Raw genomic sequence first — 26,360 nt, forward strand, 5'->3', positions numbered from 1 at the left:
GGTGATACCCTAACCACCTATCTGCCTCCTGGCCAATCCTGACGTTGATGATGTGTGTGCCGGGGCCCCTGCCCTCATGCGGCCCGCAGCCCAGTCTAACCAAACTAAACCACCGCCAGTTCCCCGAACGTCCAGCAGAGCCTCAAGGTGACGCCTGCAGGACCCCTGTGGCAGAAACGCTGCCTCCTCACTCCCGACTTCCTCATCCAACTAACGACTCCCCACGGAGTCTGCTTATACTTCTTTTTCTACAGCTCTTATTTCACTCCGCACCGTCCTGCGGTGCAGTGCCCTCCTCTCTTGCTGAGGGCAGGTGCCGAGTCTGGGTCGTTTTCATTCAGGAAATATACGCAAGAAGGAACCTGACCAGAGGGGATAAAACAGAAGGAAGAACACAAGGTCATCAGCCCAGTGCTTTCTCACTGATTCAAATGCGATACCTGAGTTTGCTTTGTGGTTTCAAGCCCCCCGTGGAAGCGCTCAGCAGCCTCGTGTTCCCGAAGCCCAGAGAAGGGGGTCTGCTCAGAGACTCGAGCGAGGGGCTCTTGCGGAGGTAAGGGTCCGGTTTCAGGTCCTCACCCCTTCCCTTTAGAAGATCTGTGTGAACAACAACATAATCACCTATTCCTGAAGAAGAGAAATCTGGTCACCACGCTTTCTTCTCAAGTACCATATAATTCTCATCTTATTCTCAAGTACAAATATATATAACAGATATAGATTTACAGATACAGTTTCCGATTAAGTAATAAAAATGCAAATAGGGACATAGTGTTTTCTAGAAAGGATTCTCCAGGCAGGACTGACTACAAGACTCATAGAGACTATTGACAAATTAGCCTCTTCTTCAAGAATTATGATGAATTTCAAGATGGCACCTGTGGAACACTGAACTGAAGCCCTTCCAAGAGCTCTGCACGGGTCACACGCCCACAAAACCAGCCCTGTCCCCAAGTAAAGCACTTTGTTTTAATCAACGGGCATCTGAGAGAGAGAGAGAGCAAGAGAGAGAGAGAGAGAGAGAGAGAGAGAGAGAGCTGGCAGGTAGGTGCCCAGTGGGATTTTCAAGTCACAGGTGGCAGCAGGCAAAAAGCTGGTTACTTTTCCAAGAATTGATAACTATTTTGCAAGAAAGCAAGCCATTCCAGTCATAGGGTCTGGCTTGCTTACAAATAAGCAAAAATAATTCTTTAAAGGCTCCTCTCTGCTGTTATATTAGAAACCAAAACACGTTGATGAAACAGGCTGGATCGTCCCGATGATGTTTCTTAAAGGACCACAAGGGTATAGAATGGGAGGAAAATTTGAGATGGTCTGGTCTGTAGTTAACGGGGGCAACGGCAGAGAACACAGTGATTTGCTCAATGCCACACGACAGGCCTCTGTGACCAGGCTAAGCCCATGGTCGCCTCCTATGACACCACAGTCACGGAAGAAAACAATACTTGTACAGCTAAGAGCCACCAATTATGGGTAGTAAAGTGGGGAGTGAGGCTAATTAGCCTGGAAGAGCAGAGGGAAAACAGTGTTTACATCACTGAAGAAAACAACAAAAACAGCGCATTAATCCCACTTTGGCAGCTTTTGATGACCTCAGTCTTGGCAAGGCTGGGTTGAATGCAAGCAACTTTTACCATGTAATCCTTTTTTAGTATGGTAAATAGAATCATCCGGGTAGACAGGTGCCTGGTGGGCGAAAAGAGCGGGTGCTGACAATAAACTGTTTACTTCAGGGCAAGAGCCAGTATGGCTTTGGCGTCAGTATTTATCTTGTCAATTAAACAAATGGTTTCTTGACACAAAAGGGAAAAAAAAAAATTTTTTTTTTTTTTTTAATAGGCCTCACGCCCAGCGCAGAGCCCAACACAGGGCTTGAATTCATGACTCTGAGATTAAGACCTGAGTGGAGATCAAGAGTCAGATGCTTAACTGACTGAGCCACCCCGGCTCCCCACCAAAGGAAATTTTAAAATGGGAGGAACAGAGAAGACAAATGTTATGACCTAAAGCTCACCTAGTACATTTAAAAATGGTTAAGATGGTAACTTTTATGTTATAGGTATTATATAATCAACTTATTCCTTATTTTCCACTATATGGCAAGTGTAGGAACTCAAATCGGGTGGCTTTCCAATACCCTGTTTTGGCCTCCCTCCATTTCTCTAGTTTCCAGAGAAATAATGACCTGTTCTACTGGACTCACTTACCCTTTGTTTTTTCTTATTCTCCTGCCCTTAGACACCATTTTCTTCTTCTTCCTTGAGGTCATTATCAAGTCCTACATAAACCATTGTCACTATCTGATCAGAGCAATCACCAGCCTCATTTCCAAAAGGCAACATGGTGAAAAGAATCAGAAAAAAAATCCTATCTTGGTCCCAGAGTCATTCAGAATCGGTGGGACCAGTTATAAATCAATTAGTCTCCGTAGGGCTTGAATCTCTCGCATGTAAAATGCAGGGGACGGGCTGAGGCGGTCCTCACATTGTCAGTTTCAGTATCTACGTACGTTTAAAATCCTCTTATTCCACGAAAAAAAGAAAACAAAATTCAGAAGTGAAAGAAAATAAGGTGGTTAAGGTTAAAGACTTTCCAGTGAAAGACCAAAACAATAGCAATAGTTATTTCAGAAATAACTATGTTAAGAAGGAACCTAATGGTGTTTGACCATGATCTAAAAGAACAACGGCTGGAATTCCTTTAGATTCACACCGTGTTACAGAAGTTTTGTCTGATGCTTAGCAACACAGGACTTCTATCTATGCAATCTAGATTTCCGGCTTTCTGGCCTTCCTGTGAGGCACCGGCAAATAATTCATTTGGTGTTCGCCTTCTTTTTTATCTTTTTTGTTTCCTCACAACAGTGACCACAGAGTCATACACATAAATTTCTAGGGTAAATACTCAGGACAAGCTTAACATTCTGCTAATGCCTCTTTGTTCTGACAGGCGAACGGATTCCAAGAGACCAGACGTTAGAGTGGTAACAGCCAAGACTTCCACAGCACCCACCCCACACCCGGCCGCGTTCACTCACTCAGCCCTTGGAGCGATACTATGAGCCAGACAGTGTTCTTCCTTTTTTTTTTTTTTTTTTTTTTCCTACGTTTATTTATTTATCTTGAGAGACAGAGTGCATGCACACAAGGGAGGGGCAGAGAGAGAGGGAGAGAAAGAGAATCCCGAGCAGGCTCTGTGCTGACAGTGCGGAGCCTGTTTGGGATTCTCTCCCTCTCCCTCTCTGTCCACCCCTCCCCCGCTCATGCTTTCTCTCTCAAAATAAGTAAATAAAATACCCGCGCTAACAACAGGAAGGGGACTACGCTCAGAGACAGAGCCCTAAAGAGGCATATTTCAGGAATTGTGGAAGCAACAGACCTTTAGAATCAGATAAAATTTTTTTCTTAAAATAGTGACTTCTAAAGATTGTAAATTATTCCCTTGAGATTCAGTAAAAAGCAAGCAACCCCCCCCCCCCCCCCCGCAAATCTGAACATTTCTCCTGAACACATGCACGCTGGGAAGGACAGCTGGCAGGAAACAGGATCCAACACCCATCACACAAAACATTTGGGGTTTTCAACTGTTTGAGATAAATGCCATGGATTATTTTTCTAAGCTCGGTTTCAGGCAAAGAAGAAACGTTGACCGCACAAAAAAATAAGTCAAAGGTGTTTGTATTACCTGAGAGTGGAAGTTCTGGAAGATCCAAATGCTGACTCACACCTTTGCTGGCTGGCCGAACGCTACTGTAAGTGGAGTGTCTCTAAAAAACCAAAAGGCACAGCAGCACAGGTGAGCTTGTGACCCCAAGGACAGCGTAAACAAGGCGTGTGTGTCCACACAACGGTTCTTAAACTCATCAGAATCACGAGAGGGAGGTTTTAAAACAACTTATTTAGGGGCACCGGGGTGGCTCAGTGGGTTACGCATCCGATTTCAGCTCAGGTCGTGACCCCAGAGTCTGTGGGTTCAAGTCCCGCACGAGGTCTGGAGCCTGCTGTGGATTCTGTGTCTCTCTTTCTTTCTCTTTCTGCCGCTCCCCTGCTTGTGCTCACCCTCTCTCTCAAAAATAAATATACATTGAAAAAAAAAAAAACACAACTTATTTATTTGAATAGGTAATAAATGCAATTGGCCCGATCCTCAAAAGAACAGAAAGGACATAAAATGGAAAGAGTCTCCCTCTCACTCCCACCACCTGTTTCTTCTCCTAATTAATCATAATTAATCAGCTTTGTGAGTACCTTCCTGGAAAATTCTACGTATATTCAAGGAGGTGTGTAAAAATACTGTTTCTGAATGGCCAACAGGTATATGGAAAGATGCTCAACTTCACTAATCATCAGGGAAATGCAAATCAAGACCACAATGAGATATCACTTCACATCTGTTAGAAGGGTCATTATTTTAAAAAGAGAGAGAGAGAGAGAGAGAGAGAGAGAAAATAACAAGTGTTGATCAAACTGCAGAAAAATTAAAATCTTTGTGCACTGCTGGTGGGCATATAAAATGGTGCACCCGCTTTGGAAAATAGTAGGGAGGCTCTTCAAAAAATTAAAAATAGAACTCTTACACAATCCAGCAGTCTCACTTCTGGGTCTATATCCAAAAAAAATGAATCTAGAAGACATTTTTGCACACCCATGTTTGTTGCAGCATTACTCACAATAGTCAAGAGGCAGAAACAACCTAAATGTCCATGGACAGATGAATGGATAAACAAAATGTGGTATTTACATACACTGAAATATTATTCAGCCTTAAAAAAAAGAAGGAGGGGAGCCACCTGGGTAGCTCAGTCAGTTAAGCGTCTGACTTCAGCTCAGGTCATGATCTCACGGTTGATGAGTTTGAGCCCTGCATCGGGCTCTGTGCTGACAGCTCAGAGCCTGGAGCCTGCTTCAGATTCTGTGTCTCCCTCTCTCTCTTCCCCTCCCCTGCTCACACTCTGTCTCTTTTTCTCTCTAAAATAAATTAACATTAAAAAAAATTAAAAAAAAAAAGAATGCAGTATTTTTTCCAAATACTGACATGTAAAGATGTCTCTGATAGCTTCCTTCATTCATTCAACAAATATTTACTGAGCTTGTACTGTGATAGAACTATGTGCCGGCCACTGTTCCAGGCAAAAGACAGAATAGCAAGCAAAACAGATAAAAATCCCTGCCCTCATGGGTTCCATTCCAACGACAAAGTGGAATGAGCCAGTGTCCGAATGATGTTTAGTGTAATCTAATTTATAAAACTTTCTCTCCCTCCCCCTTCCCCAACCACACACACTTTTATGCTAAAGAAAAACATCTAGAAGGATACACAACAAGCCATCAACAGTGGTTCTTTCTGGGGCTAGGGAGCAAGGGAGATTTTTAAGTCACTCCCTTTTACAATGGTTAGGTCAGTGTGACACTGATCCAATGGTAACAGAGGTCAGAATAATGGCTACTTTAAGAGATGACTGACTGGGTGGTGGCATGGGGGGTGCCTTCTGGGGTGACGAGAATGCTTTACCTTGGTGTTGGCTGCAGGGGTGTGTACATGCGGAAACATTCAAGCTATACGTGTTTTTTTTAATGTTTATTTATTTTTGAGAGAGAGAGAGAGGCAGGGTGTGAGCGGGAGTGGGGGTGGGGGGCAGAGAAAGAGGGAGACACAGAATGTGAAGCAGGCTCCAGGCTCTGAGCTGTCAGCACAGAGCCCAACGTGGGGCTCAAACTCCCAAACGGTAAGATCATGACCTGAGCCAAAGTCGGCCGCTTAACCGACTGCCACCCAGGTGCCCCAAAAGGGTACTTGTTAATGACAACATTACCCTTGGCTCAGAGAGAGCAGAGTGCTGAATGTTACCAATGACACTGAAAGCCCCAGCCTTAGAAAATGCCAAGTAGCGAGTGGGTTCCATGGTGTAACGGTTAGCACTCTGGACCCTGAAAATGCCAAGTAGCTCTGATCTAGAACCTTCACAAAACGGCAAAGGTGACACAGATTGTACCCAGTGAACTCTAAGAACTTACAAATTATAAATGTTTTCCCTCTCTGGGGGGCTTTTGGGAAAAAAAAGAAAAGACACAATTCTTTGAGAAAAATAACTAGTTCAATATCCACTTCTGGTAAAAATTACAATCTTCGGTTAACTGAAAATTTTAAATATACCTTACAAACAAAATTATATGAGGTTTAGCGTGCTTCTCTTGGATCTTTATCAGGCCTCAGAACTGCAATTGTTAAAATTTTTAAAAAATATCTATTTATTTTGAGAGAGACAGAGAGAGAAAGACAAAGTGCACCTGTGTGAGCAGGGGAGGGGCAGAGAGAGAGAGAGGGAGACAGCGAATCCCAAGCAGGCTCTGCACTGTCAGAAATCAAGAGTCAGATGCTTAACTGACTGAGCCACCCAGGTGCCCAGAATTATAATTAAAAAAATTTTTTTTTAACGTTTATTTTTGAGAGAGAGAGAGAGAGCACACACACAAGAGCAGGGGAGGGGCAGAGAGAGAGGGAGACACAGAATGTGAAGCGGGCTCCAGCCCGTGAGCTGTCAGCAGAGAGCCCGACGCGGGGCTCGAACTCACGTATTGCGAGATCATGACCCGAGCTGAAGTAGGACGCTTAACTGACTGAGCCACCTAGGCACCCCTAGAATTGTAATCTTTAACGAAAGTTTCATTATTATTATCTTACTCCTATTAAAAACGATGTTCAATGTGCCTCAAAGAATAAAACAATTGGGTTTTCACTTTCCCTTTGCGACTTGCCTGGGCACAAGACACCACGATGATACCACGTGGCACGGGCCACCACCCACGTGGCCAAAGCTCTCTTACCTGCATTGGAGAAACCGCAGCAGCTGGAGTGGTCCTCACGGGGATCCCACTCAGGGGGCTTCTGGGGGTTTTATGGACAGAAATATTCTGTCCGGTTCCACCTGCCAAGCAAAGAGAAGAGGACATTTGTACGCAGTTCCGGTTCAAAACAGCGAGTAACAGCTCCTCATTTGTTACTGTTTTGGTGACTACAAAGGCATCCCAGGATGCTTCTAAGGTACCACTCTGTTCTCTCCTCTGCACTAGTGCTGAACAGGGGAAGGAGCGGGGAGGAGCCAACTACCTGGGGGTTGCTCTTAGAGGTGGGACACACAGTGACGGGGGGAAGAAAACACGTGACGAGGCATCTACGGCCAGAAGGAGCAGGAAAATCCTTGCACAACCCATTCACTGTTCATTCACTTCCTATCTTCGCAGACTGAACGTAGTCACCGGCTTTCATCTCTTTTAATATTTGCAGGCTAATCTTCATCTAACTTAGCTACTAACTATTTTAGCAAAGACAACCAGGTACATCCTAGGATTAGCTAGGGGTAATAACTCTAGTCTCCCGACACCACAGGCGTATCTGTTGCGGTCAAGAGAAGAAATATACTGCTATTTTGGACAGATGCACATTTGGTTTCTTCCATCTACTATATTTATGCGCGCAGAGTGGCAACATGCATTTTCCTCACGTACACAGTTAACAGTGAATAACGGTGAACCGGGAGCCAGAGAGACATTTACAGAAAAATCTGGGAATGTATCAAGATCAGGCATGACAGGTGAGAACAGGCAGTCGCACACAAGACCAGGGAGAGAAAAGTCTAACGGTATGTTGTGAGACGAGCAAGGCCGGCAGCGGGGGGTGTCCAACAAGAGAGCCAAATGCATAGATTCAACAGCACCTCATTTTCTAGGAAATGAAGCCTCCGGTTGACCCTGCTAACTCTCATGAGACGGTAAGAAGGCAAGTGGTGGTAACCTGAGTTTAACGGACACAGAGGCAGGAGAGGAACGTGGCACGTCTGGAATTAAAGCTAAGGAAGAGGTGGAGAGAAAGAGGCGGCTGTATTACGTGTGACACAGACTCTTCAGGGTTGTCTTACGGGAGCTTCAGCAAGGCTGCAGAAGTCTCTTGTACACGGCAGCTACATGCAGAATGATGTAGACGAGCCCTTGTGGTTGCATTAATCTGGGGCCAGCGTGGAGTAGAGACAGCTTGGTATGTGGGGCCACCGTCTGAATCTGAGTTGGATTCGTGAGACCAAATGATGAAATACCTGGACGTCCCAAGTCAAATGACTTGATGAGGGACTTAACGGTGGTCGCAGATTCCGAAGGCGTCGGAGATGTTCTGTTCACATAGACGCCATGCCACCGGCTGGGAGCATCGACCTCGGGGGGTTCTGACTCTTCATTCACAGGTCTGCATGGTAAAGAGTACGGCAAATTGAAAAGGTGGAGGATGTTCCCGGGGGGGGGGGGGAAGAGACACAGATGGAAACAGAAACAATGCCGAGAAAAACAAATCCGGAAGGAGGATCCCCAATTTAAAATCTCATTTTCTGTATCCACTTTGCCTCTCTGGGAAATAATATAGGTACTGCCCTCTATTTTTATCAGAGATGTTTTCTTGGGAATGGCCAGGAAAGTATTTAAAAAAATTTTTTAATGTTCTTAATATTTTTGAGAGAGAGAGAGAGAGAGAGAGAGAGAGAGAGAGAGAGAGAGAGAGATAGGGGGACACAGAATGAGAAGCAGGCTCCAGGCTCTGAGCTGTCAGCACAGAGCCCGATGTGGGGCTCGAGAGATCATGACCGTGAGATCATAACCTGAGCTGAAGTAGGACGCTTAACCACCCACCCAGGTGCCCCATGAAGGGGTCTTTTAAAGACAGGTCATCTGATTCAATTCTCTTGTGCCTCATCTGGGACATGTTAGCGTGTCATTTAATCTCCCTGTGAACGAGCCAAGGCAAGACCTCCCAATCTTCTGATTTCTAAGTCACTACTCTTTTTCTTATAGCAAATTGCTACCAGCTGTTTTTGGAAGATGACTCATTTATGAGAATGGCTCAAACAGAATATTTCTGGCAGTGTATTTTAATAAGGTCAGTGGAAGTTTAAAATATTTGTTTACTGATCTTTCTGGGATCAATCCAGCTGCTCATAAGCTTCCGTGGTTGAATTTACTTGTCCTTAATTCTCAAAGCTTTCTTCTGTTGCTCTGTGATCGATGTGAACAAAATAAATTTTAGTGAGGCAGAACTTAAAACATTGAAATCATGCTGTCCTACACTTTTGTCTCTCCCTTCTTTTGAGTAAAAAAAAAAAAAAAAAAAAAAAATCAATAACCTGGTGACTTCCTTGAAAGAAAATACCAGGAACTTCAGAAACTGGTAGGGAGCTGGGTTTTAAAAAAATGTTTTTAATGTTTATTTATTTTTGAGATAGAGAAAGAGAGAGCCAGGGAGGGGCAGAGACAGAGGGAGACAGAGGATCTGAGGTGGGCTCTGCGCTGAGACCAGAGAGCCCGATGTGGGGCTCAAACTCACGAACTGTGAGACCATGACCTGAGCCGAAGTTGGATGCTTAACCGACTGAGCCACCCAGACGCCCACCGCAACCCCCCCAATTTTTTTTAACTGAATGAGTTTGGTTTTTGTATTTTCCCCATTGTGTTATACAGTATAAAATCAAGTGGTGAATACGCAGAAATAGAATGAAATCAGGTTAGGTACAAGCAGAAAAAAAAAAAATCTCCAATTTGTGTCCCGGCCATTCCGAGGAAGGTCAGAAACAAAGTGAACCACCTTCTCACCAACCCATTTAAAGGACGGGCTCCCAACGGGGCTTTGCAGAAACTCAGGGCACCCTTCAAAGGAAGATCTTTTTTTTTTTTTTTTTTTTTTTGAGAGAGAGAGAGAGAGAGAGAGAGACCGCATGCACGCACAAGTAGGGGAGGGGCAGAGAGAAAGGGAAAGACAGAGAATCCCAAGCAGGCTCCGCACTGTCAGCGTAGAGCCCAATGCAGGGCTCGAACTCATGGACCGTGAGATCATGACCTGAACTGAAATCAAGAGTTGGATGTTTAACCGAACGAGCCACTCAGGCATCCCAAAGGAAGATCTTTTTTAAAAATTGATTTTCCTTTGGTTCCTTGATAATTTAATGCAAACAATCCTACCTTCTGCCAAGGTATTTCCTTCAATCACCTACATTTCTCTGTGATTCAACAGATCAAATGATTAATAGGAAGGCTCATTTAGAAAAGAGCAAGCGTCCAAGAGCCGATTCCCAGTCCTCTGGCCTTCAGATACCCCAAGACTATATTTCAAATGATCAGTCGGCTTGCCTAGAACAGTAAGAGTCAGTAGTAGGGAACTCTGCAAGTTGTTTAAGCAGATCGGAGAAGCTACTGAACCAAATACCACCCTCTGCCCCGCCATGTTATATAACAGGGATGCATGTGTATATGTGCACGCACACGCATGTCAGGGGTAGGAGAAGGATTCACAAAACAAAGCCTGAATTGAAGAACCATAGAAAACGGTTATTAAGAACACTATTGTTTTTTTTATTAGCACAGCACCTTAATCATCAATAGATCTGAAATTCCTTTAGGCCAGCCTGTTAGGATTGTCCTAGATCGACCAGTAACAACCCTGGCAATAAATGAAATCCTACATTTTGTCTGTTCTAAGGAAGAGTAAGACTCTGTATTCTATAAAGGATGTTAAGAAACATTAAGCATGTAGCAGGTGCATTGTCACGAATTCATTAAATGCAGGAAAAGCTCCAAGGTTAGGAATTTGTTCTATGCTAGCTATTATGTCCTGAAGACAGATGTTAGGTTCGAAGGTCAATCTGTAGAACAAGACCCACACACACATATCATCAAATGAACTTTGAAAATCTCCTACGTCACCCAGAAGTACAGCTTCCATGGTTTTGAAGGGACAACTGTACACAAAGATACTATCTTTCAATACGCCTAGTATTCGATTTCCCTGTAGCATCGAGCAAGCAGTCTCTCTATATTCAGGTGCCTCGCAGATAAAGGAGCTGCCGTGTGCTTAGGGGGCACGATGAGAACAACAAAAATGAGGCGTGTCTCCATCTGATTCCAGAATGTAAGACTATGATAATAATGAACGATTTTTGCCAAAAAAAAAAAAAAAAAAATTTTGTGTACAGCTTCATAATAAGTACCATGTATCTTAAAAACGTTATGTAATTTACTTAACGTGTATTTTTAAAAATGCTATCAGTATTTATTTCATTGCTCTTATTTTCATGCAGTAATCTGCTCTTAGGAAGGGGCAGCCCATACCTGAGAATGACCGACCGTTGCAGGCGAGGACCACGTACTCACTGTTGCTGTACCTTCTAGGTCTTTGGTTGTAATTTAAACGTATGTGCCCCTGTGTCTGCAGTCATCTTTTATTTTCAAAATGTTACCCAGTCTCTCTGATTCACTGCTCTCTTTGGTTAAAGATAGAGTCTTCAAGTGGTGCTGACTTTCCACAACACTTATTTCAGCATCCAGGTCCATGTTGATGCAAGAATGTAACATGTGAGCTCTTGTATGCGCTTAGTTTAAAACTTGTTTTGATGTTTTTATTTTAGGTTTGAGAGAGACAGAGAGAGAGAGAGAGAGAGAGAGAGAGAGAGAGAGAGAGCAGGGGAAGGGCAGAGAGAGGAGGAGACGCAGAATCCGAAGCAGGCTCCGGGCTCCGAGCCGTCAGCACCGAGCCCGACGCGGGGCTCGAACCCACGAACAGTGAGACGCGTGAGTCAGACGCGTAACCGGCTGAGCCCCCCGGGGGGGCCCTGATGCTTAGTTTTAAAGTATTCAAAAGTAACTCTGTGTGACACCACCGCTACCTTCATAACCGGCAGGTCAGTATCTGTAAAGAAGACCAGTCATGTTCCTGAAAACCTGAGTGAGCCCAGCTCCAGGCCCTTCCTGGCGCCATAAGACTCATAACCTCTCCCTCCCCTCCACTCACCTAGCTTCTGGGCTACAACCCTAGCTACCCGGGGCTCTGTTCCGTTTAGGTCTTCCGTCTGTGCCTTTGCTCATTCTACGCCCTTGCATGGAATGCAATTTTCTCCACGTGTTTCTTACTGTCGTGCGTGGGACAAATCTAAAAGCAGTCTGCAGCTCTAGAGTGAAACAGAAATGCCTAACTATTCTGGCTCTCAGGTATCCGTGTTTTCCCCAATCCCATTCTGGAATTTCAGTAGAAGCGTAGACACGGCAGTAAAACAAACAGGGTAAGGGGCGCCTGGGTGGCGCAGTCGGTTAAGCGTCCGACTTCAGCCAGGTCACGATCTCGTGGTCCGTGAGTTCGAGCCCCGCGTCGGGCTCTGGGCTGATGGCTCGGAGCCTGGAGCCTGTTTCCGGTTCTGTGTCTCCCTCTTTCTCTGCCCCTCCCCCGTTCATGCTCTGTCTCTCTCTGTCCCAAAAATAAATTAAAAACGTTGAAAAAAAAAAACTAAAAAAAAACAAACAAACAGGGTAAGACAGCAATTTAACACAGGCATCCTGATCTCCAAATCCCAGCAGTGAGAGTCACTGTGGAAATCCTGCCTCAGCACCGGACGCTACAGAAAGACAGCCTCTACCTGGCCTGAGCTTTGAGGACTTTCTGCTACATAGAGAGTAAGTGGGAGGAGTGGGGGGAGGGATGGAAAGTGAACACTATGGCTTGATTCCCGATTCCCTTTCAGAGAAAATGAAGACGTGGGGAAGCTCCTGCGACGGCCCCCGTTAGGGAGCTGGGCCTCAGAGGAGCAGAGGAAGCCCTGAGACAGAGCATTCTTCCTGCAAGGGCTGGATGACATTAACATAGGACTGTCCGAAGAGGCCAGAGATGGTTTATCCCAAGTAAAAGGACAGTAGCAGAAAGGGGCAGATTAGGAAGAGCCACAGCATGCCCCTAAAATGGACAATGGCTAGCAAAAGCAGACCCAGGATGCTGGTTCCCACAATTAGTTTCACCAGAGAAAGAACTGGACACATGAATTTCACCCACTACGAACCTGTTCCTCTGTACTTTATTTGAGCTTCTGTGTCTCCGATATGTAACACCAATTTACCTTAAAGAACCTTCCTTCTCGGGCGCCTGGGTGGCTCAGTCAGTTAAGTGCCCAACTTCGGCTCAGGTCATGATTTCACGGTTCATTGGGCTCTGCGCTGACAGTGGAGAGCCTAATTGGGATTCTCTCCCTTTCTCTCTGCCCCTTCCTCTCTTTCTCTCTGTCTCAAAATAAATACATAAACTTGAAAAAAAAAAAAAAAAAAAAGAACCTTCCTTTGTATCCTTTAAAAAAAAATTTTTTTTTAATGTTTATTTTTGGAAGGGAGAGACACACAGTGCAAACAGGGGAGGGGCAGAGAGAGAAGGAGACACAGAATCCGAAGCAGGTTCCAGGCTCTGAGCTGTCAGCACAGAGCCCGACGCGGGGCTCGAACTCAAGAACCGCGAGACCATGACCTGAGCTGAAGTCGGACACTTAACAGACTGAACCACCCAGGCGCCCCTCTTCATATCTTTTTAAGACATGAAAAGATTTTAGCAGTAGTCAGGCAAAGTGGGTACAGACATAAGCAGCACCTATAGACACTGATCTTGGGCAAACGTCAGGCCCTGATACGCTAACCCATTTAAACAAGAAGAGGAGATAGGCAATTATCTGCCCTGCCCTAAGACATGCCCTGATCTATGCACAGATTCCATAACATAAAATGAAAGGAATGACTGCACTCAAGGGAGAGCAGACATTTGTAAATTCATGACAGGAGACAGAATCATATGCTTGATAGAAACTGCCTTGAGAATACAACAAAATTCAAGAAAAGAGGATAATATATGAAAGATGACAGTTTATGATGAAAGGCCAAGTCTAAAACATGATATCAGCAATCTAATTAAAGCAGTTTTGTTTAAAAGTTTTAGAAAAAAAGAAATGAAAACATATCAGGAACATCCCTCTAAATATAGACAAAATATAACATAAAGGTGGAATTTTGATTTAGTGGATAGAGGATGGTTTGGATCATAAATGGTGCTGGCATGACTGGCTGTCCACCTGGAAGGAAAAGACTCATACCTCACATCGGACTAAACAAAGAAAGGTAGACCAAGTATCTGAGACAGAGAGAGAGAGAGAGAGGGAGAGAAAGAAATAGATGAAGGAAATGTGACAGCCTATTTGTGTAAGATTAGGGTAGGGGAAGCCTTTTTTTCATTTTTAATGTTTATTTTATTTTTGAGAGACAGAGAGAGAGCATGAGCAAGAGAGGGACAGAGAGAGGGAGACACAGAATCCGAAGCAGGCTCCAGGCTCCGAGCCATCAGCACAGAGCCCAATGCAGGGCTCAAACTCACAAACCATGAGATCATGACCTGAGCCGAGGTCGGATGCTTAACCAACTGAGCCACCCAGGTGGACCTAGGGTAGGGTAAATCTTAAACAAAACAGAACAAAACAAAACCCAGAAACAGTAAAAGAAAATACTAACAGATTACACTGTGTAACAATATAAAATTTTCCCTGATCAAGATGAAGAGCCAAAAGACCCATAATATACTGGAATAAATACACATCCCTAATAAAATGCTGATTTATAAATGGATAAGAGAAAAACAATCATCTCAATGAAAAAATAAGCAAAAGTGCTAAACAAGCAATTCTCAAAAAGATAAAACGCAAATGGTTAACATAAAAAATATGCTCGGGAAAATGCAAAGTTAAAGTACTAATGAGATAGAAGTTTTTGTTTATCCTACTGTCAAAAATTAAGATTGGTATTATCTGCTTCTGCTAAGGCTGTGTATAAACAGGCACTCTCGTCAAGGATAAAAGGTCATAAGTCTTAGGTAAATAATCTAACAAATCTATTAAAATAAAAAATGTGCATATCCTCCATTATAGCAATCATATTTTTATGAACCCATCCTATGAAAATAAAACCACATATCTATAAGTGTATGTGGATAAGGACTGCTGTTATCCCATTATTGGGAAAGTAAAAAACCATGAAATATAACCTTGATGTTCACTGATATGACAATATTCGAATGTTCTAGGGCACATTCATCCTCTAGGACACCAGGCAGCTATGAAAATGAGTTAAATTCATATATATTGACCTGGAAGGATGCCCATGGTACACTGTTGAGTGAAATGTGAAAATGCAGAGTACTGTATAGAATATAATGCCATTTTTATAAAAAAAATAAAAAGGAACCTTATATGTTTTTAGGAGTAGAGGAGGAGGTAAAGAAAAACAAACATGCTGTGAACACTGATTACCTTACAGGGTGGTATTAGAGAGAGAGAAAAAAAAAATATATATATATATCTTTTTTTTTTTTTGAGAAAGAGAGAGAAGGCCCAAGTGACCGAGGGGCAGGGAGAGAGAGAATCTCAGGAGGGGCAGAGGAAGGTGGGGGGAGGGAGGGAGAGAGAGAAGTGGCACTTGTGTTTACCTGAAGCAGGGCTCGACCTCATGAACTGTGAGATCATGATCTGAGCCAAAGTCAGATGCTTAACGACGGAGCCACCCAGGCACCCCAGGGAAAAGATTATTCTTCATTATCCATTTCCTTTTTGTTACCCGGACACCTAAATATTCATAATTAAGAAGAAGTCCAATATACCCAATCACCAAGTGACCTATTTATTTTTACATTTCAACCAGACAAATCTAGACTTCAAATTCCATGTACTAGATTTTTTGTTTTTGAAACACTGGCGTTTTGCTTCGACGGTTTATGCAAAATCAGTATTTTTGCCCCTTGCCCTCTTATTACCGTAATGAAATCATTTTTAAAAACTGCATTCATATTTAAAATCAGCCTATCAACAAATCTGTACTGAAAGCCCAGCTTGCTTCTAGCTCAAATTCTAGTTATTGGACGTGGCTTTAAAGTTCTGAAACTCCGTGTGCTTAGAAAATGGAGGACAAGATGACACGAAGGCCCTGCGAAAACGTGGCCAGTGATTACAAATCAGGCAACAGTGTCTTCTGAATAGTAACATATTTATTTAGCGGTTCATAAATGCTTGCGTATAAAAATATTCAACGGTACCCAGAGTAAAGAGAGATCGAAATACGGGGTGCAAATATAGCTGTGCATCTGAAGTTGAGGTTATGTTCTTACTGTTCCTGTTGAAAAACACCTGACAAGTGAATTTCACAGCATTCCAAGAAATTTGCAATCTGAGGTAAAGGTCTCCCAGTATATAAATTGGACAAGGCCAGCGAGAGTCTGAACTATTTTTAGGGAGAAGGCATTGAACTCTCTTCTTTCTATCACCAAGCTAAATGTTTCTAGGGATTCTGGGCTCTCTGGTTGGGACATGCCAGACCATCCTCCTGAGTTACAGTGTTCCTGTTTCTCACGTCCTTGTACCAGACGGGGACTCTGGTCTCATCCTGTAGACACACAGCTAAGATCCAGAACTGTCTGGGCCACAGGAGGCCGTGCCTGACGGCGGCCGCCGAATTGACGTGGATCTTCACAAACTTGGTGCTTCCAGAGTTTAACGTCACACTCTGAATTCTGGATCCCACTCAACGACACGCTTCTGGATTCAAAGCCTTTCAGTTCCCGAGTTTTATTCCGGAGGCATCTGTTGTAGTTGTTGACTAATTTTCAGTCAGGTTCCAACGGGCACTGTCACCATGGAAGATTACTGCTTCAACTACATCGTTTATTATCAGCCAAACGTCTATTTGTGTGGAGCCCAACAGAGATCTGGGAAATCAACCCCAAACTTAGCGGTGGCTTGTGTCCGATGAGGCCATGAAGTCAGACCCCAGCCTGAAAGGGCCCATTCGAGACTTGATATGAAGGAAGCGGAACCTGCTGGCTTCTTCAGAATGAGACCTCACACAGATGGCTTCCTATTTTGCCTTCAGTAGTGTTAATTCCAAGATTGTCAGATACCATTTTCAAGAGGAAGCACAGAAATAAACTCCAGAAAGTCAAACACAAACATGGGCTGTGTTCGCCTCTGCTCCTTCGGAACACCCTAGCTGCACATAAAAAAAATGTTTCACAACATGCTTGTGCTTTTTTTGTTTTGTTTTGTTTTCCAGAACTTCATCTTAGGCTCCAAATAAAAGACTTCGGGATCTTCTGAGAAAAAAAGGGGGGGGGGGGGGAAGGAGGGAAGGATCATTCATCTTTGATCGTGCACAATGAATGAGTGGATTCCAAAACGCGGAAAAAAGGTAGAGACTTGATGGCAATGACTCTGTGTGAAACAGTGGGTGTTATAAGGAGACAATCTGGCTCTTTGAAAGGGGTCATTTCTCCTCTACATTATTCCCCCTCTCATATAGAAATGGCTGTAGTTTCCCATCATGGCAAGGGCTGGGCTGTCTTTCTTCCAGCAAATGCTCTGCTAGCTGACAGAGACCACGGAGCTGTGGAAATAGAAATGGAGGGGGAAAGGCTGGTAAAGGAGTTCCTTGAGGCAACATGCTCTCAGGCTACACACAGAGGAAGGAGTAGCTGACACTGACCCACGGGGAAACACGAGCAATCTAGAATACGACCAGCATGTTTTCATTCCTGTGCCTCTAACAGTTTTGGAAGTCAAAGGTCTTCAGTCAGAGAACATGCCAGAGACTTCAAAACACCACCACCAGCCTCCTCTCGCTAGACCTTCACCAACAGGCAGCTGTGCTGGGGAAGTAGAGACCGCCAGGAGGCACAAAATCAGGCCCCTCTGTAATTTACAGAGCGGTTCGGGCATCCCTCCACTGTCCTAGTAGAGGCCAAAAAAGAAAAAAAAAAAAAAGGGATTTCTTTTATTATTAAGGCATAAAAGTCCTAAAGACCTAGGGAAAGCTTACGTCCACACTTTTCAAAGCAACTCTGTAAAGACTGGGGTTTGGGGGGCAGGCACCTGGGTGGCTCAGTTGGTTCAGCATCCGACTTCAACTTGGTTCATGATCTCATGGCTCCTGAGTTCGAGCCCCACATCGGGCTCTGTGCTGACAGCTCGGAGCCTGCAGCCTGCTTCAGATTCTGTCTCCCTCTCCCTCTGCCCCTGCCCTTCTCGTGCTCTGTCTCTCTCTCTCTCTCTCAAAAATAAACAAACATTAAAAAAAAAAAAAAAAAAAGATGGGGGTTAGGGGATGCAGACATCGCTCTTTAGGACTCTAGGCTGTGTATCCAATGCCACAGATGCAAATTCCAGCCATGAAAACATGAGGAGTGGAAGGGTTGTGCTGGGATCCCAGAGGGTCAGTTTGCATATAGAGGGCCACAGGAAGTACCAGAGGCCCCTGACGGTCCCAGGTGCCCAGAACCCGCTTAGAAACCCCCGTGAGAACAGGTCACCCTTCTGGCGGGGCCAGGGAGGCTGTATTAAAGTCGCTGCAACAAGAGAACCGGAGAAGATCTCCGAGAATCTACACTTCGGGACTTCCAGGCTCTGCCTTTCAGTGAGAGTCCCAGAACCACCACCCCGCCTCCCTGCCCCCCGGCGAGCGGCTGTGACACGTTACAGCTGTGGGAACACAGAGGGCGGCACAGGCACGTGACGGACATTAGGGCAGGATACACCGTGCACACAGAGTTAGAGCCAATTCCAGAGAGTCTGGCAGTGATAATATGCCACCACGCTGCCCGCTTCAGAGGGGACAACACAAGAGCCAGTGAGCGGCACAAGCTAGACACGTTCGGAATCTCAGCCATTCTGTTTAGAAATCGCTACGGTTTGTGAGGCACAGATGTTGAGTGTTTTTAATGATCTCTTTTTCAGATCTCACCATGGATGCTTACTGGGGTCATATGATAAACATACAGTGAAAACCGAGTAAGTCACCCTAAAAATAATGGTTTTTACTGTTTCAGAGTAAGAGAAAAAAAAAGTGTAGGTCTTTTCCTGTTACCATTGGAGAAGCCTGGGTCCCTCACTGCTCAACAATGTCCCTTCATTAGAAAGGTTGCGTGTGGCCCATCAAGTCACTATGTGGGGCTGCGTGTGCGTTCTCTGTATCTGAAGGTCAGGCCCCAGGTCTTGACTTTTCCAGAAAAAGGTGTGATGTTTTAGTTTCGATGAAAGTTTTAATTTTAACGTCTTGCTCTTAATGACTCAAAGCTGAAAGAAGCCAGAGTTGAACAAGTTATTATCCTTTCATCCATTAATTTACCAATGTCCGGCAGAACAGATCACTTCCAGGCCACTAAGAACTACCCTGGCTTGTACAGAGACGCCTGGGTGGCTCAGTCAGTTAAGCGTCCGGCTCTTGACTTCAGCTCAGGTCATGATCTCACGGTTCGTGGGTTCGAGTCCCACGTCGGGCTCTGCCCTGGCAGCACGGAGCCTGCTTGGGATTCTGTCTCTCCCTCTCTCTCTCTGCCCCTTCCCACTTGTGCTGTCTCTCACAAAATAAATAAATAAATAAAGTTAAGAGAAAAAAGAAGAACTACATTGGCGTGTTCAAATTTCTGTTAGAGAAAAGGGAGGTCCACAGCCCAGCTAAAACGTGGAGATGCCACTGTGTCTGGGAGGTTCGTTGGGCAGAGGGCACTCACTGTTGGCACGTGAGTTCCTGACCCTCCCATCAGGGGAGGGCCAGCTGCCCAACTGGTCTCAGAGAACACAGGGGCCTTAAATCACGAGCCACTCTTATCTCCTGCTTGGAGGGACAGAGGAGCTCAGTCCGGGAAGGAAACCGTGCCAAGTTAGTGGCAAGGACAAGACTAGAGCCTCGTACCTACCTATCTTCACATCGGTTTACTCGGACTCCAAAATCAAAATGCCTTCGAAAACGTAACAGGACCAAAGACTGCTAATGAGCTAGTTTTCAGAATGATGGAAAATACTGGGTTAAATAATGTTCTGATTTAATAAAGGCTAACTTGTATTCACACCCAGGCACTTTCTTTGCTCACCTACCAGCGTCATTATATCCCTTCAAATGCCCATTAATGCAAAATGAGAATGTGAATCAGTTAATCCCATAGTAGGACAGAGGCGCTCTTCTGATGCTCTTACCTTCTCTCAGTTGTACTTGGAGGACCTCATCAGAGAATTTTCTGCAAGTTCGTTGGCTGTGCCTGAACCAAGAATGACTTTCGAGTTCTCGCTAGGTGACTGGCAAAGTCAAATTGGGTTTCAGTCAAGAACCCATTCAGCCAAGACGGAAACACTATGTCGCTTCAGGACCTTTGAGGGTGTGAGTCAGTTTCAAGTCCTGCTCGTGGGGGAGGTTCAGGAAGTGGCTGGGCCATCGGCGAGTACCTTTCAAAGAGTCGATTCTTTGGAAGGGCCCGTCTGCAGAATTGGATCAAGAAAGCAGCACCTGCCACTGTCTGAAGCCCTGCCCGACACGACGACGGGCGAGGCACACACTGATGCCTGCAGGGTTTCAGTAATCTGCCACGTTCTGGGATGGTGCCAGCTCTACACTTCTGAAATGTTTTGTGATAGGGGATTAAACTGCTAGATCTGGGTGGGAGGTTTGTAAATCACTAGAAAATCAAAAGAGATACGTACAGTGTCTATAAAAAAAAAAAAAAAAAAGTGACCCGAAGTTTGAAGATGTAGGATATTGTATATGGATCCTAAAGAGTCAAGACGCATGCGAAGATTTCTTACGGTATCAGAGTTCAAGTTGTACAATCTGGCCTGTGTCTCAGAATCTATGTAAGAAATACAACAGCCCACATAATAACTTATTCAGGGCCACTATATAAACTCAGGACTTGTCTCTTATCCTTTACTTTTAAGATAATGTATGGATGAAGCAATGCAAGTTATGATCAGGTTCCTCTTCCAAAGACACACATTATGAAAGCAAGACAAAAGGACAAATAAACAGAAGCACAAAAGCAGACTAGGGGACCTCGTGGTCATGTCAACACTATCAAGTCTAGTCTTCCTATCCTTCCTCAAAGTAAAATTCACATGCCCTGGCGGCCACAGGGTATAGGTGTGACTATAAAATAATCACCTTGATTTTCAAGCGTGAATCACAGAACAGGCTACAAATGTTGTACCTGAATCCTTCTCTACGGCCTGTTTTATGTAAAAGTCACCAACAAAGGAAGGAGGGAGACTAAAGCAAATTTGGGGAGAGAATTGAAACAGAGTTCTCATAAGAAATCTACTTTTTCCCATGTTATGAAATTCACGATAATACATCAGGACCAAAGGCTCAGAATCTAGCCAGGGAACAAACCCTTGAGATCCTGGAAAACACATAAGAAAAGCAAACTGTACCAAGTAGCATTCAGGACCCACTAACTCTGATTTTAAAATGCTACATTTCATATTTCAAAGGCATCTCAGAATTCCAAATAACTTCCTAATATCCACGAATCCCAAAGTTAGGGACATTTACTCCTGACTGGGGGAGGGGGACACTGCATTAGTTAAAGCCTAAAGTACTGTTTTGTAATCTCGTTTGTAAACCATTTCATGGGGTGCCTGGGTGGCTCAGTCAGTTAAGTGTCCGACTTCAGCTCAGGTCACGATCTCGCGGTCCGCGAGTTTGAGCCCCGCGTCGGGCTCTGGGCTGATGGCTCCGAGCCTGGAGCCTGCTTCCGATTCTGTGTCTCCCTCTCTCTCTGCCCCTCCCCCATTCATGCTCTGTCTCTCTCTGTCTCAAAAATAAATAAAGGTTAAAAAAAAATTTTTTTTAAACCATTTCAATTTTAAATGATAATTAACTTTGAGCTCACTTTAGGAGTACCTTCCTCTGAAACATCCCGCTTAAGAAGAGCTTTCTGGGGGGGCACCTGGGTGGCTCAGTCGGTTGGGCGTCTGGCCTCGGCTCAGGTCATGATCTCAGAGTTCATGCGTTCGAGCCCCGCATTGGGCTCTGTGCTAACGGCTCGGAGCCTGGAGCCTGCTTCGGATTCTGTCTCCCTCTCTCTCTGCCCCTCCCTGGCTCATGCGCCCACGCGTTCTGTCTGTCTCCCTCTCTCTCTCTCTGCCCCTAACCCACTTGCATTCTGTCTCGGTCTCTCAATAATAAATACAAATTAAAAAAATTTTTTTTAAAAAAGAAGAGCTCTCTGGGGCGTTACACCGTGTGATTTCCCTCCCTTGGAACGGAAAAGGAAAGTCACCTATCTGCCAGATGTTGAGTTTGCTGTGCTCATCCTTTCTCATAAAGAGGGTTATTTCAAGGGCTTTTGGAGGCAGGCCACAGGCATTGCCAAGGGAGAAGCATGTCACTGGGACGTGAGGAATGAGTCCCTTATCTGGTGGCAATCCCCCCGGGGAATGAGTCCAGCCTTTCCCACGCAAGGTGTTGCCACGGCTCGCTGAAGTGGGCACTGCCGGGCGCTAACCAGCGCTGGGATTTAAGGAGCATCCCAGACATCTTTCTAGTCTTTAAATGTAGGAGGACACGTGGCTAGAGCTTTCGTACGTATGCGAGCCAAGAGTCTTCTCACCGCCTTGGGCCAGAGAATGGGCAGCCACGGGGCCCTGGATGAACCGTTCCCAGGATGTGTCGTGGTGGCGGCCGTGGGGGAGCGAGCTTAGGAAAGGAATAAAGATTTTGCGCAGAGAGACATCAAAGCGCCACGTCTCCAGACGGCGAAGGCTCATGCATGGCGATTAAGTGAGCAGCCAAGCACTGCGCGGGTGCCCGCCAGACTCACAAACGCGTGGCTCCGTCGTGACCAACCTGCCGTGGCCCTGCATGTCCCCCAGCTCCTTCTGCAGCCTCGCGTTCTTCTCCTCTTCCTCCAGCAACCTCCGCTTCACGGCGCGTAGCTCCTGCTGTGTCTCACACTTGATGTCGTTGGCCACCACCACCGCGGTCTGCAGGTCCGCCTGGAACCGCCTCCACTCCTCGGTCTCCTCCTGAAAACGCCAGGACCCACGCCCGCGTCACCGGCCGGCCAGGCCTGGCACGTGGGCAGGGGCGCCAGGGTCCCCCCCCCCGTGTCAGCCACCGAGGAAGACTGGCCAGGCGGCACCGAGCACTGCTCTCATGCTGCCTCACTACCGGGGAAGAGGCCCAGCACGGGTGGGAACTCACACCTTCGTGTTATCAGAGTGCTCCAGCCTGCAAATGAAAGCCTGCTTTAATTTTGTTCCCTGCCAATGCTAATCGGTGGTACCAGGGCCCGTGCCATGGGAAGGGACTCCGGGAACGCAGGCTAGGAGAGTCATCGGGATGTTTTTCAAAGGTTTCCAAACCTAAGGCGGGGACGCTCTCGGTAAAATGATGGAGAAGGCTCCTCCCCCGTCCCCGGCTGTAGCCCCACCTCACCTTTATCTGCTTAGTGAGCGTCTTCAGCTGCCTTTCCAGGTCTGACTTCTGTTCCTCCAGCTTCATCACATTGCCTGGAAAAGAACAAGTCAGAGAGTTGGAAAAGGTGCAAGGCTCTTGGGGGAAAATAAGCTAGGTGGCAAGGGAGCAGCTCCAGATTTAAAATCCGTCCATTCCGCTATAAATTCCATCCTTAGCACCCCGATAACCGGCAGCCAGACACAGGAGGATCTTCCGACATAGAAAACGGGATGGTTTGGGAAATAAGCGGTGTTTCGTTAGGTTATACCATCGGACGACAGGTGGTAAACCCATGCAGCGCTCTGGGAAGACGTAAACTGCCACTCACATTTATTACACTCCCTCTCGGCCTCCCTGACAGTCGCACACTATCGTCCTGAATGTCCTCTAAAGCTGTGAGACCGATGGCTTTTGTGTAACAGAGGATGTGACTGGTTATTACTCCGGTGACTTTTAGGTCAGCTGCCAGGGTCGTGGTTCTTAATCGTACTTAAGCCTCCGAATCGCCTGGGAAGCCTCTGTCCAGAGCACACAGGTTCAAAGCCCCAGGCTCTGACCCATAGAAAGGGAACGCCCGGGGGGAGACAGGATCTGGGGTGGGTATATTTTAACAGCTCAAAAGTGACCTGACCGCTCTCCCTAATTAAGAACATCCTCAGTCCTTTCCTCTCTCTGTCTCCGATTCTTCCACATGGCTACTGGACTCATTTCAATTTAAGTCTGATTGTGTCCAATTAAAATTCTTCAACGGTTCTTCGTGATTCATTCCAGGGCAGTAGATGTCTATTAAGGATATGAGTCAGAATTACCAGAGAGGCTTCAAAAAGAATAAACACATGGTCAGGGCCCACATGGCACAATCTAATGCAGCACTGGGGGCCTCAGAATCTGTGGTTGGGGGTCAATGCTACAGAATAAGAAAACGCTCCTTCACTTTGTTTCTATTTTTCTGTCCATTTCTCTCAAGGAACTTATAGAGGGGAGTGACTGGTCTTGGGCTAGATTTGTGTGTCCCTGGGTCTCCCAGTGAAGAGACATCTTAGTAATACCTTAATATGCTGGAAGGAGGTTAAAAAGCGTCTCAAGGTGAGCCTGGGTGGCTCAATCAGTTAAGCGTCCAACTTCAGCTCAGGTCATGATCTCACAGTTCGTGAGTTTGAGCCCTGCATCAGGCTCTGTTGACAGCTCAGAGCCTGGAGCCTGCTTCGGATTCTGTGTCTCCCTCTTTCTCTGCCCTTCCTCCACTCATGTGCCTGCGCTCTCGCTCTCTCTCTCTCTCTCTCTCTCAAAAATAGGTAAACATTAAAAAAAAATTTTTTTTAAAAAGCTTCTCAAAAGACACACAGTCTGTGTTATTTTCAATCTTGGATATGTTGTGATCCAACCCCAGGGAGTGACCTGACATCTGCTCAGAACATTAATTATATGCTGGCTTTCTTGGTGGGTCTGTGCTGACTTTTAAGGATTTGGGGACCACACAACCAAACCAAAGGGCAATGTAAGACAAAACACAATGTAACACAAAAACAAAACAAAACCAAACTTCTCTTCTTTGACTTTATGCTTGTCAAGCATGGTGCTGTGTTTGGAAATATACATGGACAGGAGTAGAGGGGTTTGGTCATATTCTCAAGCATGACTACTGAGAATGGTCTGAATGCTGTGGACACTGAATGCTAACATTCTGTAGCTGTCCTGCATGGCACATCCAATGAAGGATGGAACTCGGGTGCTAACCAATCAATCACAGTGTAGACTATACAGTCAATCCTCATTTGTGGCAGTTATATAAAATTGTCATGCATGCAGAATTAGTGAATACTAAATTATTGGTCCTATGGGGAATACGGAGTTAGGTTCTTGCGAGCCTCTGGTCACGACATTTTTAGCAAAGGAGACATTACTTGTGTTACACAGGTTTGTTTGCCAATATCCTTAAAAAAAAAAAAAAAAAAAGCCCATCCCAACAATGCTGGAAACCTGCTTATCCACGGAACCCTTTTCCTGTATAACACTCAGCAGGCATTTTAAAAATTCTTCTGGGGCGCCTGGGTGATTCAGGCGGTTCAGCGTCTGACTCTTGATTTCAGCTCAGGTCATGATCTCACAGTTTGTGGGTTCAAACCCCACATCGGGCTCTGTGCCGACAGTGTGGAACCTGCTGGGGATTCTCCCTCTCTCTTTGCCCCTCCTCCTCTCATGCTCCCCAGTCCTCAAAATAAATAAACTTAAAAAAAGATTCTTCTGCGCTTCCTAAACCTGCCTCACCTGCAAAGTTTTTACCTTTCTCATGGTGTGTGGCCTTTTGAGCCTCGAGAGCCAACCAGCACCAGCTTTGAAGGGTTTAACACTTTCCTGGCCCTGAGAAACATGACTGTAAATTTATTTGGTTTTTGGTTTCATAACAATGCAGCCCACTACATTTTCTTTCAACCAGACATCATCTCACAAATCTGCAAATCTAGCCGCTTTTCCATCTTTTCTACGGCTTCATCGTGGACCCCAGATTTTTCTTCAGCATCTTTGCTATATGAGACAACCAGTCTCATATACGGGTTGGTGACTTTCTCGTGTTCCAAAAGTAAAACACACTAGGGGGCACCTGGGTGGCTCAGTGGGTTCAGCATCCAACTTCAGCTCAGGTCATGATCTTGCGGTCCGTGGGTTTGAGCCCCGCGTCGGGCTCTGGGCTGACAGCTCAGAGCCTGGAGCTTCCTCCAGATTCTGTATCTCCCTCTCTCCATGTCCCTCTCCCACTCACACTCTGTCTTTCTCTCTCTCTCAAAAATAAACAAACATAAAAAAATTAAAAAAAAACAAACAAACCACTAGATGGGATCATTTTGATAAAGCTCATTTGGACAAGGCAGGCAATGTTTAACTAACCCCTTTTAAAGTCTTTCCCTAGTCAAAGCAAACAATGAGTCCATAAAGAAGCCATATATTGGAGCCTCTTCAGTAACAAAGTGACCAACATCTGTAAGTTACTTGATATCCTACCTTCAATGGGACACACGCTAGAATTGTTTTCTCCCCGAGCCCAAGAGCACACACTGCTCAAACCCATCTGACCATCTGTCACCCATCTTCCTATCCATCAGGCCCAAAAGACAAAGCTCTGTCAAGGCCGGACGAGTGCGGTCAGCGGTGTGGCTCACGCACAGCACACCTGACACTGCAAAATGCATTTGCTCCTTTTCACCGTCACCCCACGCTGCTGGCTCGATGTTCAATGATTGTTTCTTTGATGCCACCCGTTTTCCA

General features: G+C 45.4%; 1 protein-coding gene across 16 annotated transcripts in view; it reads right to left on the reverse strand.

Moving 5' to 3' along the window:
• Positions 1 to 26,360, reverse strand: part of SPECC1 (sperm antigen with calponin homology and coiled-coil domains 1) — a 287,227-nt gene that overhangs the window by 63,938 nt on the left and 196,929 nt on the right. For 10 of the 16 annotated variants that reach the window (XM_058704631.1, XM_058704632.1, XM_058704625.1 and 7 more), the window contains 6 exons: positions 23,076 to 23,149; positions 22,485 to 22,663; positions 8,090 to 8,235; positions 6,825 to 6,925; positions 3,685 to 3,766; positions 441 to 597 (listed from right to left, as the gene is read on the reverse strand). In XM_058704631.1, the coding sequence (XP_058560614.1) occupies positions 441 to 597; positions 3,685 to 3,766; positions 6,825 to 6,925; positions 8,090 to 8,235; positions 22,485 to 22,663; positions 23,076 to 23,149 (739 nt within the window). Of the gene's footprint in view, positions 1 to 440; positions 598 to 3,684; positions 3,767 to 6,824; positions 6,926 to 7,736; positions 7,847 to 8,089; positions 8,236 to 8,953; positions 9,036 to 15,844; positions 17,256 to 22,458; positions 22,664 to 23,075; positions 23,150 to 26,360 lie in introns of those variants that run through there. The other 6 variants (XM_058704635.1, XM_058704636.1, XM_058704637.1 and 3 more) reach the window with 5 other exon arrangements.

This window comes from Neofelis nebulosa, chromosome 16, assembly GCF_028018385.1.
Source record: "Neofelis nebulosa isolate mNeoNeb1 chromosome 16, mNeoNeb1.pri, whole genome shotgun sequence".
In the NCBI taxonomy this organism is placed as follows: Eukaryota; Metazoa; Chordata; class Mammalia; order Carnivora; family Felidae; genus Neofelis; species Neofelis nebulosa.